The sequence below is a fragment of the Akebia trifoliata genome, chromosome 14, assembly GCF_017979445.1.
Source record: "Akebia trifoliata isolate Shusen 1 chromosome 14, ASM1797944v1, whole genome shotgun sequence".
In the NCBI taxonomy this organism is placed as follows: domain Eukaryota; kingdom Viridiplantae; phylum Streptophyta; class Magnoliopsida; order Ranunculales; family Lardizabalaceae; genus Akebia; species Akebia trifoliata.
The window spans coordinates 11,194,762-11,214,922 of record NC_141388.1 but is presented as its reverse complement, the minus strand read 5'-3'; the positions used below and the strand labels follow the sequence as shown (position 1 = coordinate 11,214,922).

General features: G+C 33.7%; 1 protein-coding gene across 1 annotated transcript in view; it reads right to left on the bottom strand.

The window, feature by feature from the left end:
* The window catches only part of LOC147386234 (protein NRT1/ PTR FAMILY 5.5-like), a 32,556-nt gene that overhangs the window by 9,991 nt on the left and 2,404 nt on the right, over positions 1 to 20,161 (bottom strand). Inside the window, exon 2 of the mRNA XM_086422038.1 lies at positions 17,966 to 18,180. Within this exon, the coding sequence (XP_086278164.1) occupies positions 17,966 to 18,180 (215 nt within the window). The remainder of the gene's footprint in view (positions 1 to 17,965; positions 18,181 to 20,161) is intronic.

Below are 20,161 nucleotides of genomic sequence, written 5' to 3'. Positions count from 1 at the left end.
ATCACCACTTGGGATGACTTGGCAAAAAAGTTCTTTGCTAAATACTTTCCACTGTCAAAAATTGCTAAGTTGAGGAATGATATCACTACTTTCATGCAGTTGGATTGTGAGTCTCTCTATGAAGAGGTATAAAGATCTGCTTCGGAGATGTCCTCATCATGCTCTACTAGACTAGTTGATCATCCAAACTTTCTACAATGGGTTGGTTGGATCTATCAGAACAAGTATTGATGCTGCAACAGGTGGATCTCTTATGACGAAGACATTTGATGATGTGTAGAATTTATTAGAGGAGATAGCTTCTTACAACTTCCAATACCATACATAGAAGATTAATCCAAGAAGAACAACAAGAGTGCATGAATTAGATGTTTTTATTACTTTGACTACTGAAGTGACCTCATTATCTAAGAAGTTAGATTCATTTGGAGTTCATACCATTCAAACTCTTATTGCTTCATACGAGATTTGTGAAGACAATCATTCAGGAGATATGTGTTCTAATAAATCAAAGTCTCTTAATTTTATTGGTAATAGGCAAAATAATCCATACTCCAACTATTACAATCCAGGTTGGAAAAATCATCCTAATTTTTTTTGGAGTAACTAACAATCAAGATGAGGCCTCTTTATTTGCAAAGCCCATGATTTCATTGAATTATCATCCTCAAACTTCTCCTAGAGAAAATAAACCTTCTTTGGAAGATCTAGTGCATTAGATGGAAACCAAAACTAATCAGTTCGTGACAGAGATTAGAATTCAACTCTAGAACCACGTAGCTTCTATCCAGAATATAGAAGTTTAGTTGGGTCAGCTCGCTTCAACAATTAACAATCGTCCTCAAAGAATCTTGCCTAACAATATAGAGACTAATCCGAAGAAAGATGGCAAGGAACATTCCAAAGCTATCACATTGAGGAGTGAAAAAGAGCTGAATGATGTTGTCAAGGAATCAAAGAAATTGAATGTTTCAATGGTAAAAGAAACAATTTCTGAGTAGGGTGAACAAGAGAAAGAAATTACAATGCAGGAGCACAAAAAGCCTGGCTTGGAAAAGATTACTCCTTACAACCCACCCCTATCATTTCCTCAATATTTTAGAAAGTAAAAACTTGACGAGCAGTTCGCAAAGTTTCTGAATGTCTTCAAGAAGTTGCATATTAATATTCCATTCGCTGAAGCTTTGGAGCAAATGTCAAGGTATGTAAGTTTATGAAAGATATCTTTACTAAAAAGAAGTAATTGAGTAAATTCGAAACGGTGGGTTTGACTGAAGAATGCAGTGCTATCATTCAAAGGAAACTTCTAGCAAAGCTTAAGAATCTAGGGAACTTTACTATACCGTATACCATAGGTAATCAATTCTCTAGTAGCGCTTTGTGTGATTTGGGAGCTAGTATTATCTAATGCCATTGTCTATATTTTAAAAATTGGGATTGGGAGAAGTTAGGTTTACTACTGTGATACTCTAGTTAACGGATAGATCACTGAAATATCCAAGAGGGGTTATTGAAGATGTGCGTGTTAAGGTTGACAATTTATATTCCCTATGAATTTTATTATTCTTGATATAGAGGAGGATAGGGAGGTTCCAATCATTCTTGGCAGACCATTCTTAGTCATAGGTAGAACTCTTATTGATGTACAAAATGAGGAGTTTACTATGAGAATTCAAGATCAAGAAATGAAGTTTAATGTTTTCAAAGCTATGTAGATCCCCATTGAAGAGCCTAAAGATTGCTATAGAATTGATGTTGTGGACACATGTGCTCGATATGGCTATGAAGAAACACTCTCATCTGACTAGCTTGAATTAGCAATCCTTAATGCATACAATGAGGAAGATTTGGAGTTGGTGAACTACTTGGAAGCTACGCCAAAATTCACATGTTCTAAGCCAGAGTTTGACTTGTTAGAAGTGCCATCGTTAGATTTTCATTTGAAGCCTTCAATTCAAGAACCGCCATCACTAGAGTTCAAGCCTCTTCCTAGTCATTTGAGATATGCTTTCCTTAGTGAATCAGCTGCTTTGCGGATTATTATTTCTGCCTCTTTTAAAACTAAACAAGAAGACAAGTTATTAAGGATGTTGCGAGAGTACAAGAAAGTATTGGGATGGTCCATAGTGGATATTAAGGAGATTAGTCTTTCTATTTGCATGCAAAAAATCCTTATGGAGGATGATCATAAGCCTTCTATTAAGCACCAACGTTGGCTTAACCCAATTATGAAGGAAGTAGTGAAAAAGGAGATTCTAAAGTGGCTTGATGCAAACATAATCTATCCTATTTTTGATAGCTCATGAGTTAGTCCGGTGCAATGTGTACCGAAAAAGAAAGGAATGACTGTTGTGACGAATGATAATAACGAACTTATCTCGACAAGAACAGTAACTGGGTGGTATGTTTGTATGGATTATCGAAAGTTAAATAAAGGACCATTTTCCCTTGTCGTTCATTGATCAGATGCTTAATAGATTAATGGGACACTCCTATTATTGTTTCTTGGATGGGTATTCCGGATACAATCAGATTGTTATAACACCTGAAGATCAGGAGAAGACAACGTTCATCTATCCTTATGGAACTTTTGCATTTCGTAGGATGCCTTTCGGATTTTGCAATTCACTGGTGACATTTCAAAGGTGAATGATGGAATTTTTTTTTGACATGGTGGAGCACTTTATAGAGGTATTTATGGATGACTTCTCGGTATTTGATGATTCTTTCGATATTTTTTTGGATAACTTGGCATTAGTTCTCAAAAGATGTGAAGAAACAAATCTTGTGTTGAATTGGGAGAAGTGCCATTTCATGGTGCAAGAAGGAATTGTCATTGGCCATCGAGTATCAATTAAGGGAATTGAGGTGGATAGAGCAAAGATTGATACTATTGAAAAACTACCACTGCCAATGGTGTTTGAAGCTTTCTTGGCAACGCCAGTTTCATCGGCATTTTATTAAAGACTTGTCGAAGATCTCTAAACTGCTTTGTAGTTTGTTGGAAAAAGAAGTGGTTTTCAAATTTGATGAAAAGTGTCTTGAGGTGTTTCAGATCTTGAAATTCGGGTTAGTGTCAACGCCCATTATTGTTGCCCCAGATTGGAGTCTCCTATTTGAGCTTATGTACGATGCTAACAATTTTTCTGTTGGTGTGATTCTTGGCCAATAGAAAAATCAAAATTTTCATATTATATATTATGCTAGCAAGACATTAAATGATGCACAGTCACCACTGAGAAGGAGTTGTTAGTAGTTGTGTTTGCATTTGATAAGTTTTGTGCATATCTTATCGGGACAAAGGTGATTGTTTTTATTGATCATGTTGCTATCAAGTATTAGGTGGGTTCTCTTATTACAAGAGTTTGACTTAGAGGTTCGGGACAAAAAGGGGACCGAAAACCAGGTGGCAGATCATCTCTCAAGGCTAGATAATGGGGGGAAAGTTAATGATGAGACTGTAATCAATAAGTCATTCCTAGATGAAGAATTATTTGTTTGTGATCATAAGGACTTGCCTTGGTATGCAAATTATGTGAACTTCATCGTCAGCAAAGTGCTCCCTCATGAGTTAAGTTCCCAACAGAAGAAAAAATTCTTGTATGATGTCAAGTATTATATTAGGGACAAGCCTTTCTTTTTCAAGCAATGTGCAGATCAGATTATAAGGAGTTGTATTCCTAAAGAAGAAATTGAAAACATCGACATTATCATTCGTCTGAATATGGAGGTCATTTTGGGGGAAAGAGAACTATATCCAAGGTGCTACAATCAGGTTTTTGTTGGCCTACATTGTTTAAAGATGTGCATTTCTTTGTCTCAAGGTGTGATCGATGCCAAAGGGTTGATAATATTTCAAAGAGACATAAGATGCCACTCGACAAGATTCTAAAGGTGGAGATAATTGATGTGTGGCAAATTGACTTCATGGGTCCCTTCATCTCTTCCTATAATAATCTTTACATTCTAATGGCGGTCAACTATGTGTCAAAATGGGTGGAAGTGGTTACATTGCCCACCAATGATGCTAAGGTAGTGTTGACTTTCTAAGGAAGAACATTTTTAGCTGTTTTGGTACTCTTTGGGCAATAATTAGCGATGAAGGTACTCATTTCTGCAATAAATATTTTGAAGTCCTTCTAATTAGATATGGGGTAACTCATAAGATCGCTACGGCCTACCATCCACAAATCAGGTGTCAAGTAGAAATTTCCAACAGAGAAATTAAGCAGATTCTGAAAAAGACTATGAACCCTTCTTGCAAGGATTGGTCTAAACATTTAGATGACGCATTATGGTCCCCTATCAGACCGCCTACAAAACACCAGTTGGAATGTCACCTTACCCGTTGGTTTTTGGCAAGGCATGTCATCTCCTGGTTGAACTAGAACACAAGGCATTTTGGGAAATAAAGAAATTGAATTTTGATTTAAAAGTCGCCAAAGAAAAACATCTTTTGTAGCTCAATGAGATGGATGAGTTCCATCTACATTTTGAGCCAAGACAACTTGTCCTCTTATTCAATTCTCGTTTGAAACTTTTTTCGGATAAGTTCAAATCAAGATGGTCGGGATCATTCACCGTGATTAATGTATATCCATATGGAGCTCTTGAGGTCCAAGATGAAATCACGAAGGACATCTTCAAGGTGAATGGGCAGCGTCTTAAGTATTATTGGGGTGGTGGAATTGTTATTAATCCATCATCATTCTAGCAAATCCGAAATGACCTCAAAGAAATTCAAGCTAAAGACTTTAAAACAAGCGCTTCTTGGGAGGCAACCCAAGTATTCTAAACTCTATCTCTTCGTTTATTTTGATTTTCATTATTTTTCATTATTTATTTTTTAATTTTTTTTAAAAACTAATAAAAAAAGGGTTATTAGTTTGTTTTTGTTATAAATTTTAGAATTCTCTTTACTTTTATTTAATTATATTTTGTTGAAACAGATTAGGAGGCTTTAAGAAAATCAAAGGCATTGGTAACATGACACAAGGCTTTGGAAGTACAAAATGAAGAAGTTGTGGCCTCTACTCATTCACAGTCGCGACATCTAAAATAGAAATAGGTCCTTATCTCATAGTTCGAAGATGTCGTGGCCTCAACCTTTCTCAAGCCGCGACATTAATCCATGCTAGACCTAATCATAAATATAAAAACATGGGCCATGGCATCAATATCCATCAAGCCACATCATTGAGTCGTACACAGACAATTGAGAAGACGAAAAGAATTGTGGGTCGTGGCATCTAATTCAACCAAGCCGCGGCCTAAACTCATACCCATGTAGAAAAGGGGTGAACTTACCCTAATCTTTTTAATGTTACACAATTTCACGCCCAATCCTCTCTTAGTACTTCTACGACACAATACTCTTCATCTTTTTCCCTCTTCTCTAGCATTACTCCTATGTTTCCCTCTCAATATTCAAAGGTGGCTAAAGAAATATCAAATCCGTGGGCACCATTTCACCAGATTTCAGTGGATCTTCTAAGTACTCTCTTTGCCGATTCAACCAAATCAATTGGGATAGCATCAGGTTTTGTCTGTAAGTATTATATTACATTCAATTAGCCTACATTGCATATTGTGAACAAAAATTTGATTATTTGGATTGAGAAATTCGATTTTTAATTGCAATTGTGGCTATTTGGAAGTGTTTCAATTATTTATCCGATGATTGACATTAGAGTGGGCATTTGAATTGTTTGATTGCTGGAGTGGGTGTTTGGATTGTTTGATTGGTGGAGTGCTATGGGTTGTGATATTTACGGACTTTTGTGACAGTGGTTGGTATTACTTGATTTTGAGAGATCATTATCTTTGGGGGCTATTTGAGGTATATGTGCTTGTTAGATATAATCAAGTGCAGTTGCTATACTTGTGATTTTTACTATTGGTGATTGGGTTGATTGCTTGCTGTTGGAGTCTTGATTTTTTGTCGCCAGTTGTGAAAAGTAATAGGTTGGTGAGGCTTGGCTGTTTGTTGTTTTTGATCAATAATAGGTTGATTGGGTTATTGAATATTATCATGGTGCCTAAAAGAACATGAGCTTCAACTTCATCACCACCATTTGACAATAAGAGCGGTATTCAAGGTTGATAATTCATCATAAGCCAATTGCGAAAAAAGGAATCAATGGTGTTAAATCAATAAAGATGGCACAGATGGTGCTGATGAATCCTAACTACCAATAAAAATTTCAGGGAAGTGGTTTCACCTACTTTTGATTCTAATTGTTTACATTGGGGACAATGTAATAACTAAGTTTGGGGGTGGGAGTATTTTTCTGAAATTTGTTTGTTTATTTTTTGTGTGTGTTCGCTTTAATGTGTTTAAGTTTAGATTTTGATGTGTTTAAGTCAATGTTAAAAAAGATAAAAAATAAAAAATTTATTTGTGTTTTGTGATGATTTTTGCCTGATAATCTACAACTAATGATAAGGATTTTGATTGAACATATACATGGTACTTGAAAAATGATGGAGGTTGAACTTGTTTGTGTGCTTAACTCTGATGAAGTTCAGCCTTGTTTTGGATTCTTTCACATTGAGCTTATAATCTTGATGCACTTGATTGTTTGATATACTTGGAGAATGTTTATGTATTTGAGTGTTTTCCATGATCTTAATGAAATTTAGAACTTATTCGATTTTTACTCGAGGCAAGGACATGATTTAGGCCATTCTTGGATCGATTGAGCCTTTTAAGTTTACCTGTGTTGATTTTATCACTAGTCTTCCTATTGAACCTTGTTTTCCATTTTCTTTAGCACCCACAATTTTAATTGTTTAATTTTTTCAAAATTTGACCCATCACCACTTAGGCATATTGATCTCTACTAGATAATTTTGAGCTATGCAAATAAGGGTGGAAGATGAAGTTTCAAGAATATTTATTTGAGGTTTCGGAAAGTTACTTATGTTTAAAAAAATTTCTCATTACTACACCCTTCCTTGTTAAAGAATGCTTTGAATCAGCTAAGTTTGGGGTACAGTGGGCCATTCAAAAAAGAAGAGAAAAAATTGAAAAAAAATGATGAAAAAATGAAAAAAAAAAAATGGTGAATAAAGGGTTGAGGGTTGTCAAGGGAGTGAAATGAAACGAGATTGAGAATGTGGAGTGACTTGATGTTGAAATGTAAGTTTGAGCTCTGTGAGAATCCAAAGAAATTGGTGTGTTTAAGGGGTGATCTGAGTCACAAAATTTCATTTTGTCTTACCTTTAACCCATCCACACATTACAAGTTGAATAAAAGTCCTATTGATTCTTGATTGAGTGACGACCTACATTAGTGGAGAATAACATGAAAAATAGGCCTATGGAGTTCATCAATGTCAATATCTGAATATTTACTGTATTTTACTCTTGATTGCATAAATTGATTTGGGTGGAAACTAATTAAGTGATAATGGGTCGTTTGCACATATGTTGGGGTTCAAGTTGAGGTTGAGTGACATTTGGAGTTGAAAATCTAGACTGTTTCAATTTCTAAATTTTTTTGAGAATTGTGAAATTTGCACAATCTATAAGGTAAGTGTGGAGAATCAGGCTAGTATCATTACTTGTGTTTTCATTGTTTTGGATTTCTTTATCTTAATTAGGTCTTTATTTGTTTTTGTTTTACTCAAGGAGTAGCAAAATCTTAAGTTTGGGGGTATTTGATGAGTGGATTTTATACTTACGAATTAATCACTTTTAGGTATAATATTTTATTAATTTTAGAGTCTTTTAATTTTTTTTATTTAAGTTTAGTTTATTTTATATTTTTGTGTGATTTTGTGCTTTTATTTGATTTTTATACTTAGTTTGTAGCTCAGAAGCATTATGGAACATTAGGATAATTGTCAACATTCAGAAGAAATTCTAACTCTAAATTGGTTTACTCTCGAAGAAGAAAAATATGTATACTAGTTAAAAAGTCATCAAGCCATAGCTTGATAGCAAATGAGGCTGCAACACGAGTTCAAGAATTGCATAACACGGAGATGAAACACGAAAGGCCGCGACATGGCATGTTTGAGGGTGCAGCCCGATTACGTTTTCAATGTTATTCATTTATTTGTGGGACCAAATTAAAGGTGAATTTTGGTGTACTTAATCCTAATGACTCCATACCTATAAATAAGAAAAATTAAGACTTTTAGAGGGTTCGTAATTTTTTATTTTCTTGGTGGCACAAAGTTGAGAAGGATGACGAGAATTAGAGATCTACTTTAGAGTTTTATTTTCCTGAATTTTATCTCTTCTATTGATTGTTGTAATCTTTAAGCATGACTGAATACTTATGTGATTGCATTTTATTTTCAATGATGAACTAATTTTCATTCTTGGGTTATAATGTAATCAATTTATGATGCTTGATTAATTCTCTTTCTTTCTTCTATGGTTATTTCTACATGTGATTATTTATGCTATCCTATGATTAAAGCAATTTAATTAATTGACTATTGATTAAATTAAATTAGTGAACCTTAAAAATATCGACAGAGTTGTTTTGTGTTCATGACCTATATAGAAGAACATATGTTAATTTGATATAGACATATATTCACGTTGCGTGTGCATTCTTTATGAGAGTTTATTCTTAATGAATTCTTCTTGATTTAATTTTCATTGACATATAAGGAGTTGCGATAAGGTCCTAAAAAGCCATTTTTGAGATTGTAATTGCATAAGAATTATCGACACCTAATTACTATTTGTCCCAAATAAACATAAGTTGTATTAATTTGTTAAATTATTGAACTTAATAGATTTTCTTTACTATTTGTAGGTAAAAAGGAAAAAATTCGGAGGCAAATATTTTTGTAATAATTTTTATTATAATGTAAAGGTCACGAGAGAGCAGCTGTAAAACCCTGAATTTTTAATTCGTATCTCGCGGAAAAAAAGTAGTGTAATTTTAAGAAAATCTTGAAAGTGGGACTTAGGGGTAAAATTTTAGAATATTTCTGATCATTTTTAATGGAATCTGACCTCATCATTGGATTCAAAATGATCGAAAAACATACTTTAGCCTGTAAGCACGTTCAAATGCGAGTCCGAATATAAAAGTTGCAAAATCCTCGATTACTAGGTCGGACCAGGCTAAAACAGTGACTTTTTGTTAGAACAATAATTTTTAAAATTCGATCATACCATTGGGTTCATAATGAAAATTTATTCAACATGGACTATTTATTTATCATTTTTGGAGACCAGAAAGTCGAATTATCGTCAGAAACGAAAACGACATTAAGTTTAGGGGTCACCTCAGGCAAAAAATGTAAATTTTTGATAAAGACATAATTTATAGAAATTGACTATACCATTAGATCCAGAATGAAAAATTAGGCGAAATAGAGTATTCATTCGTCATTTTTGGAGTCCGGACGGTCAAGTTATCGTCGATCAAAACAATAAGGAAAATACCGAATTCGTCCCAAATTTTTTATAAATAAAATTTTAATTTTTTTTAAACTCGTCTTCTCCAACCCGTCCAACAGCCAATGAAAATAAAAACGAAAAAATTTATTTTTCTTCAAATTTCAATCGTAGATCTACGACAAACAACGCACTTTCGACGATCGCCGTAGAAGAAAAAAAGATCCGCAGCCTCGACATTTACAAAACCCACCAAACCTCTTTCCATTTCACTTTCTTTTTTATCTAATATCGTCAAAAATCAGTCGTATTTATATACGGGAATTTCAAAACTCTAATCTCGGATTTCGTCCGTTTCGGGGTCAAATCGTTTTCCGACGCAGAAGGGAGAAACGTCCGCAGCCTCATTCTCTACATAACCCAACCAAATTCCTTCCGTTTTCTCGTATTTTTCAACCCGTGTCGTCAAAAATCAGCCGTACGTATATACGTGGATTTCGAAAACTTCGACCTCGAATTTCATCAGTTTCGGTGTCAAACCGTCCTCCGTCGCAGAAGGGAGAAAGGACGACGACGTCGAGATCTTCAAAATCATCAGGCCAGATTCAAAAATCAGCCGCTTCAGAATTCTATCCGTCTCAATTCCCGTGCCGATTGTCTCGATTTTCTCGCACAAACTTTGATCCTTTCGCCTAGAGATTGTAATGAACTCTCAATTTCTATTAATAATCATAGATTGTTAAAATTGCACTTAAAATTTTATCGAAAAAAATTTGGATGTATTTTTATAATATAGAATTTTTTTGTTATTTCAAAAATTCACGCCAGAAATTGCATGTTTGATATGTTTAATTGTATTTTTAATAAATTATATGTGGGTAGGGTATTTTAACGAGTTATTTCCATAAATTGGGTCTTGTGCATTGCTCGGACCCCGTTTTGATATGAAATTTGTATTTTTTTTTCAATATTATTGATAGAAATAAATTCTATAGTTGAAAAATGTGATTTAATATTCAATGAACTCATATTGAGTTGATGAATATCAGAAAATGGATATTTTATGAAGAGATTGAAAACTGTAAAAAAGAAATCGAAAAAAGAAAAAAAAGGGTATGAAACGGTAAAATGTCAGAGTCACACCCGAGGGGTGATGTCCGCATTTTACGTTGTTGTGTTATGTGCAGGTTGGTGAACAGATATTAGGGATAATATTGTTGGTTGCATGTTTATTTAAATTTCTATTAGCGCGAGGCGCTATTTACGTTTCCGTTTTGTTATTTATTTTAGGCCGGGTGGCCACACTTGCATGGTAGGAAACTCGATATCTATTCTCAACCTTATATTGTTAATTTCTATTTTGTTTTCAAATAAAAATAATATATATATATGTAACTATTTTGTGAGCTGTTAAAGAGTTTGTGAATGCCTGAAGGGATAGTGCGTCATATCATCCGGAGTGGTGTACTATCTTGGGATGTACGGTAGGGACCACCAAGTTCATACGTGGTATGGAACGCATATGAGAGTGGAGTCACAACTGGAATCCGGGATATTCCTCTCTATCTTTACCAGTGAACTTGTAATGTAAAGGTGGTCGTATACGAATGGTCTGTATATTTGGGAATCACATGCACGCCTGATAGGCATAGACGAAGATGATTGGACAGTGATCACTAACAATCTATAGTAGTCGAACGTTCTAACACATCGAAAAGAGACCCATTGCTTACGGTCACGTCAAACGGCCAGCCTGAGCCAGATAAATGGTCAACCAAACGTGGTAAGTGCAACGACCGACCACAAAATCAGGAACTAAAAGCCAGAAAAGAATTGTAACATCATGTCCCGACTGGGAGCGATCCAGTCGTGAATCCCAACTCTCTAATTCTAATACTCCACCATTGTGTATTATGTTTCTGTTGCTTATTTTTATATATATATATATATATAAACCACACACTTTAACAAATACATGGGTTATAATGAGCTGATTTTTGGTGAGGATGATCTCTATGGTGAGGAGATCATCCTTACAAAAATCAGCTCATTCCAAACTTCTAACCCTATCATTGATTACAAAAATGGACGGTCACGATTTTTCAACGTGTATTAAAATAGGATGATCTTCTAATCATAGAGATCATGTCATATTCTATGTAAAAGTAAAACTTAGTGCTGAACATTTCCATATATATATATATATATATATATGAAATCCATATTTTATTTCAATTTGATCAATTAGATTTGTATAAAACGAGAATGTTATAGTAAGTACTGTTGATTGATGTAATGTGAGTTTTAAAATGTTTAGTTGCTCTTCACTGGGTATATGTACCAGTTAATCGTAGTTTCTTTTGTAAAATTTTACAGACTTTAAAATGATTTAGTATGCTTATTCGTTCATGTTAGAAGAGGTTATTGGCAGAAATTGTGTTCTTCCTTACTGAGTAACCATTGTTACTCACCCTTTTCTTCTCCATTTTTTTAGTTTCAGATCGAAGCTTGGCGAGACAGGTATAGAGCACGAGTGAAAATCATCTGGTGGGTCAGACAGACAACCAGAATTCGTCATTTAGTGAATATTGGGGTTATTACCCCTAGTGGTGTCGATTTGTCTAAAAAAAGTATTATAGATTTTTTTCTGAGCGATAAGACTTATGTTAGAGTGAGAAATTTTCATATAATCCTGTATTATAATTTCTTCTTCCGCACTCTGATATATCGTACGTATATAGGTCTCCGCTAGTATTATATTTTGTTTGTTATATGCAGGATTGTATGTCGTTTATCAGGTACAGGTTGAACGCCTTGGAATGCTAACATAAACAGAGGAGACTATGCCGAAATTTCGAGGTGCCACCTAGTACCTCGAGATCTGACATAAGGATTTTGTTAGCGTTTGGCGGGACGCCACAGCAGCCAACCAAATCTCGGAGCCAAAGAGTGCCATGTCACCACTCCGCGGTAGGTCCCTACTGCTCTCTTGTAATCTCGAGAAAATGTGCCTCAAGATTCGAGCTGAACATTCTAGATGCTTTGGCTGTTGTAACTGAAGACCCTTCTCGAATCAATTCAAGCAAAAATCTGACCTAATAACTCGAATATAAATCTATAAATTGATGGGTTGTCCCAAAGGAAAGGGGTTCCTCTCTGTCTCTTCTTCTTTCTGTAATCCTCTGTAATTCTTTTGATTTTTAGAGAAATAATTCTTGATTGTAGTGAAAGCATCAATAGTGTTTCTTTTAATTTCTCTTTTTCAGTTCTATTTGTAATTTTATGTGAGATCATCAAAAGAGGAATCAAAAGTGCAACATATTTTTCTTCAACTTCTTCTCTACCACATTTGACCTGTTTACAGTTGTTGTAACTTACTTTTATGATGATCGGCTAGACTCTCCTTAGAGAGATCAAGGATGTCAGAGCAAGTTCATCTTAACATTGTTGTTCTAATTCTATTATCTCTATTTTATATTGTGATCTAGTAAAGCATTTTATGATGAGATTATCCAACTTGTACCTCTAATTCAAACTTTGATGATTATTGCTTAGATAAGTTCAAGAATAATCATGCTCTGTGATAAATTGAGATATAAGTCGGATAATCTCTTCTAAGTTCAGGATTCATATGGATATTCTTTGGTTATAATCAGTTTTTAATCGATTTATCTTTCGATCCACAAGTAATGACTTGTTACGTTGATAGAATTAAAATTAGAATTATTCAGCAATACAGATGACTTGCAAGGGTTGAATTGAGTTCTCTAAGCCCTTTTACATTGTTTTCAATGTCTAATTTCTTTCTTCAGTTTTAATTTATTTCTTAGTTGCAATTTTCTATTTTGTTTTAAAGAATTTGTTTTCAAATTCTGTTTTGATTTTCAATTCGAATGAAAATGTGAATCACGATTGTCCTTATAGAACCAATCCTACTTACCCATGTTTCATTATAATATTTGTTCAATTTACATTTTTGCAATCTATAAAAGTACTACGATCAAGTTAATCTAAGAAGGTATTTTTACATTACCATCGACAGAGACTTGTAGAGAATTTAGTACTCTTGGGTGACAATCATAGTAGATTAATTTATTATAGAAGGAAGCAAAATTTAATCAAGTAGATTGTTTGGGAGAAATTATAAGCATATGTTTTATCACTTATTGATCTTAATCTTAAAATTTATTATCTGTGTTATTTTCCTTATTTATTTTTAAACTTTATTTTTACTATTGTTTGGATAAAATTAGAGTGAGATAGATTAGTAATTAACAATTGATTGGTATTAAGTTTCTGTGGAAACGATACTTTCTCATCATTTTATTACTTGTTTTGATACGTATATTTGCATTCGTAAAATTAGACAACAGATTGCTTAAATCTTTTTGGATGGATGCTATAAAATTTTTTGCTTACTTAATTTACGGAGGACATTCAATTGCATTAGACTTTGGCCTACTAGAAGAAGCATGGATTGGAAAATAAGTAAATCTGTCATACTTGAGAATTTTATATTATACTTCTTATGTTAATATAGATTCAAATAAAAGGAGTAAATTAAACCCTCAATCCATAAAATGCATATTCATTAGATATGATACTGCTGAGATTGACTACTGATTTTGGAACCAAGAAAATTGGAAAATCATTAGGAGTAAGGATGTCATAATCCATAAAAAAAAATTATGTATAAACAAAAGTCATAAAGAAAATAAAAGCTTTAAAAAGTCCTAAAGATGATAGGTATGTGGAATTTGATTAAATATCATCAAGGAGTATACTAAAACCTATTGATTGAAATATTCAAGTAAAAAATTCAAACTTCTCTTACTCATGCCCCCCTTACCTCCACTAAGGAGATCTACAAGATTTACCTAAGGAAACACCTCCAGCTCGGGATTTATCCTCATTGCATTATTTATTATTGATTGACAATGGTGAACTAGAGTATCTTGAAGAAGTTATGGAAATTGAGACAAAAAATAAGTAGAAACTTGTTATTGATGATGAGATGAATTCTTTAGCATCAAATTAAATATGAAATTTGGTTGAGCTACCCAAGGGCAAGAAAACTTTACATAATAAGTTGGTCTACAAATTGAAAGAAGAACATGATGAGACCAAGAGATATAAGGCCAAATTGATTATGAAAGGTTTCCAACGAAATTCAAGTATTGACTTCACATGGATATTTTTTCTTATTGTGAAATTATCCATTGTCAAATCTGTTTTGAGTATTGTGATAGCAGAAGACTTGTATCTAGGATAGTTAGATGTAAAAATATCATTTCTACATGGTGACTTGAATGAAGATATTTATATGCAACAATCACAAAGGTACTTGACAACGGGAAAGTGGGATATGATATGTAAAATCAAGAACTTGTATGGGTTAAAGCAGGTATCTAGACAATACTACATCACGTATGATAATTTCATGTCTAATATTGGGTATACTTTGTGTCATGCTAACCATTTTTGTTATTACAAGAAGTATAGTGATTCCTACATTATTCTTCTATTTATTGTATGATGATATGTTTGTCGCAGGCTCAAGCATGATTGAAATAACAAGGTTGAAAAAATAACTTTAAAGGGATTTTCTATGAAAGATTTTGGTACATCAAAACAAATCTTTGGAATACAGATCAATAGAAATAGGAAGAACAATCAGTTGATGTTATCTCAGGCAATAAATTGAAAAGTTCTGAAAAGATTCAACGTGAACACTACCAAACCAATTAGCATTCCTCTAGTAAATCATATCTCACTTTTTAAGATGCAAGGTGGAATAACAAATGAAGAAAAGCAATACATGTTAACAGTACCAAAAATTATGAGGTCCACATGTCGTAGAACAGAAGGGTATAGGTCTATTAATGCATGAATGTCTTACCTTTGTATCTCAATTGTTGAGACAAAATATGTCCAACAACCGAAGTTTGATTTTTGGTACGTGAATTTAATAAGGGGTGGGCCATTTTAGTGAATCTAGAAGACAAAGTCACACGACATGCAAGAAGAAAATGGATATAAAATCTCTACGCAATTCCTAGGTGTACAGGATCTTGAGTCCTTCAGTGGTTGATTAAAATCTTCATTTTTTCGATTCCAAGGTACCCAGGCCTGTTAGATAACTCGACTAATTCTCAAACATTGTTGTTCACTACCAAACACACTAGAAACCACTAAGGGGTGATTCGAACTCAAGATCTCAACTTCTTAAGGTGTGGTCCTAGTTATCTCATGAACACAAATTTGTTATTTAGAATTTATGTGCTAAGCTAATAAACCAATTAATGGTAGGACGCCATGTGTATTAAATGAGCAAGAGAGTGAATTAGGGTTGGCAATGAGTCGGATAATAACCGCTTACTCAACTCATCTGACCCAAATAAATTTGATATGGGCAAAGTTTTCTACCGGGTTAAGAATTTGGGTCATACTACCCAATATCCCTTTATCCAAAAATAATTGTAGGGTCAGCAATGAACATATGCTATATCCTACGCGATAACCTGTAACCCAATGAACATATGCTATATTTTATATAAAATATACTTAAATAATTAGAATTTTTCTTCTCTACTCTCTAGTCTCCCCCTTCTCATAGGATCTCTCCATTCATAGAGAAATTCAATGAGGTGAGCTTGATTTTATAATATATCTATTTGATTACATGATGTTGTAGAATTTTTTTTATTACATAATTCTTATTATTGAAGTAAAAGATTTAGGTGGGAGAGGGTAAAAATTTAAATGACCCAAAATTCAGGAAAGAAATCGGGTGTGATTATCCACCTAAAATTTGGGTAAAAATTCGGATATGTGTATATTACAATATGGGTATATGTGTTAAATTTGGGTATGGAGTAAGTAAAAGGCTTAACCGGCTGTTGTCAATCCTAGAGCAAATGGTTATTAGAGAGAAAATTTGGGAACAGTTTCAGTGTTTTATTTAGTATTTTTTTTCAATACACATGGCATAATGCCATTGGTTCATCTTCTTAGCATATAAATTTCCAAATAGCAAATCTCTGTTTCACCAGCCCTTTATAGTTAAGTGATCGATTTTCTATTAGAAAAATCCTAGACTAACTTTGTTAGACACTGTGTTCAACACTATGTTGATGTGGCAACGACAAGATACCATAGATCTCTTTCCTCAATATATAATTTAAACAATGAATGGTTATGCATGCACTGTCACATCAGTGCAATGTTGAACTCAGTGTCCAACGTGGGCAGTGTGGCACGACTCTTTCTATTAATAGAAAACCATGCTAAACTGACGAAATAATGCCATGGGATACCTCCAATGGATGCTTGAGCCTTGGCCAAAAATGGCTGAGAGGACAACAGAAATACCAAAGGGATCAAAGTAAGTTTTTTCGAAATCATTTTGTGGGAATCTGTATAAAATATCCCTGGAAAATGCTGAAATGACAAAAAGAATTTATTGTGATTCTCACAAGTCTGACGTGGGATGTGCACATAACGATAAATGTGTTTCCTCACGATACGAGTAAAAATCATCTACGGTTATGTATGCATGTCCACATCAGTATTGTGAGAATCACAGTAAATCCTGTGTCACCCCAGCACGACTCAATATCCCTTTGTACCGAATAAAGCACACCTGATTTTCTAGGAAAGATTTAATTGCCATACCAACATTTACTAATGTCACCCTAATTCTTATGTAAATCACCATATAATTAGCACACATCCTGGGATGGAATTAGCAAAAGTTGGTGTAGTAATAGAAACTCTCTTTTCTAAAGGATTAGGGATGGCAAGTTTGCCCCGCTCCACTGGTGCCTCGCCTTGACCTGCCCATATAAGGTTGGGTTTTTACACTTTTAAATGGTTTTGGGACGGTTTTAGTATTAAAAATGAAAAATAAATTCAGTTTTGGGATGGTTTTGATATTAAAAATGATTAACCAACTCGAGGTGGGGACGGTTTTGATATTCCTCGCCCCACCAATCTGCTCCACCATGCCCAATTTCTTAAATTACTTATCACACCCTAATTAAAGATTTAAACACAACATTAAAACATTAGAATTTTTTGGCTTAAATTATTATCTCAACGTTTCAAAACATTTTAACTCTAATTCAAACGATTTCAGTAGTTATTTATAATTTTGATTAGGATCATATTAAATCTTAAATCCAAAAATAACTGAAATCTAAGGAAGAGAGAGAGAGAGAGAGAGAGAGAGCTTCTATTGGCACCTCGACTTTTACTTGTTGGTGAGTTGCTCCTTTGAAAAGGTGGGGTGGGCCAAGTTTTAGAAAAACAATTAGGAGCGCGGATGGGTTAAAAAAATCATACTCAAATTAGGGTCAGAGCGGGTTGGGTCCGAGTTTAACTAAAATCGGCCCATACCCTCCCCATTGCCATCCCTACAGGGGATATATATAAGGCTTAACCAGTTTATACAAGTGGCATGCAAAATAAAACCCGCCTGGTCGATCTATTAGATTTATAATAACAATCGAAGCCCCGACCTATAGATCTATTGGCCCAAAAGATAGCCCATCTGTCCAACCCAGCAAATCAATATGTTTATAGGGGTAAAGAACTTACAAGGAAATAGCAGATTGAGGAGAAGAAGAGCATGCCATAATGGGTGAGGTAAACATCGACCAAGATCGCTCCAACGATTCCCATAATTCCCGACATGGCATCAATCACATTCGTATAAGCTGCGGCCAAAATGGGCCTTATAAACATGTATTCTGTGAAGAATGTCATCAAGTTGAATACCGTGTTCTCCACATATAGAACCACAACGACTGCAACTGTGATGAAAAGAGTTATTTCTATAGTTGCAGGTTTATCATTCTCAAACCAACTCAGTCTTTTTGGTTAACCAACTCCTTTTCCTTCCAAAATACTATATTGGATCTAAGGAATCTGCTCTTTGGTGCAATGTTTTCAGACCCCGAGCCATTAGGAGAGGCATTCTTGCCTGGGGGCCTCACATGCATTAGATAAATAGAATCATGATAATCTGACTATGTTACATGGCACACTCAATTGACTCTCCTGACGGGACAAGTTCTGGAACTGTCGATTTGTATGCCTCGGGATACAAAAGTGTATCCTGAGACATACAGATCTACATTTCCTGAATTTGTAACATCAGGAGAGTTGATTGGATGTGCCACATGGGGTAGTCAGATTATCACGACTCAATAAAATAAGACCACTAGAATTTTATTTATCATAAAGAGGATGAGCTTTAAGAGAATGATTCGGAATTCTTGCAAAGTGGAGCCATGCAATATGAGACACGAGATAGATCTTCCAAAGAACACGGCTTTTTTCGAATAAGCCAATTCACTGGGGACCCTACAGATCCATTCTTTTTCTATTCAAAAATCAGCCCTTTGTCTCTATATTTTCACATCGATTCAGCTAATCACACATTTCTATAATTCAAATTCCAAATTTAATTCATTTTAATAAATAATATCATTATTTTATATTTGAGAAAAAAAAGAATTATTTTTATATTTAAATAGTTGAAAATTCCTATAGTAAAAGGAATATTTTATATTTATTGAAAAATAAAAATACAATTGAATATTATTTTTCAATAATTTCCTCTGTATAATATATCAATTCAATTCTACTTAACGAATTTCTTTGCAAATATTACTATTTTCTATTCGAATTCCCTTTCTAAGTATTCCAATTATATTGCATGCTAGCAATGATAAGAAATAGAATAAAAGAGAAATTTATAAAGTTTTGACTAATTTGCTTAAAAAAGTACAAAAATTGATAAAGAAAGGAAAAGAATAGAAGAGAGGAAGAAATATATTATTTTAGAAAAGTAAAAAAATTAATGTGAGACATAACATATGGGTAACGATATATGGTGACACAAAATGAAGGAGAAAAGGCTTAAATTGACCTATTAAGGAGAAATTACTTAAATGATTCCAACAGAGGGATTTATTTCTATATAGTCTCTAAGTTTTGCACAGTACCTTAATAGGGCATTTAGTAAATTAATTTCTTAACTATCTCTTATTATTGGCAAACTCACCACATTTTTTTATTTACCATCGAGTTCACCACTTCTTAAATAAAAAGTGATAAACTCGACACATTCGTAAAATCCACCCGTTTTAATTTTTGAGTTTTTTTAATTAAAATACATGGAAAGATCAACTAAAAACTTGAGATAACGACTTGTTTAGTTGACTTCAACCCAAAAGAACCATTCTTTATTGATTTTCAAAAATTAAGAAAAAAAAAGTGAAAAAATCTTTTTTTTCAAAATGTTTGAAAATTTTCTTGAAAATGATTTTTTTTCCTTGTTAATTCATTTCAAACAAAATGAAGTCTTCAAAATTCAATTGAGATGTCAAAAATTCATTTTTTTTTATGAAAACAATGAGTTCAAACAGCTAGGACATTCAATCGTGAGAAATGTGGGAGATGAGCTTCATGGACTGTTTTGAAAAGAAGAGTTTCATAAATGGACTAGTAAGAGATCGTCCAAAACTATTTAGAAAAAAGCCCCTCTACCAGGGTCCTTTAAATAATTTTTTTATATTTAATGGGGATAATAAAAATGTACCATCTTTTATGTGGAGGCCAGTAATATCAATGTAAACATTATCTTTTTGGACTGCTTATGGTATTTATAATTCTTTTTTTACATTGCCTTTTCTATATGAGGGAGAGGAAAGTGAAAACAAAGAGAAACGGGAAAGTGGGTCAAGAAAAAAGGAGGGTGGGCATGGATCATTGAGACCACATGGATTA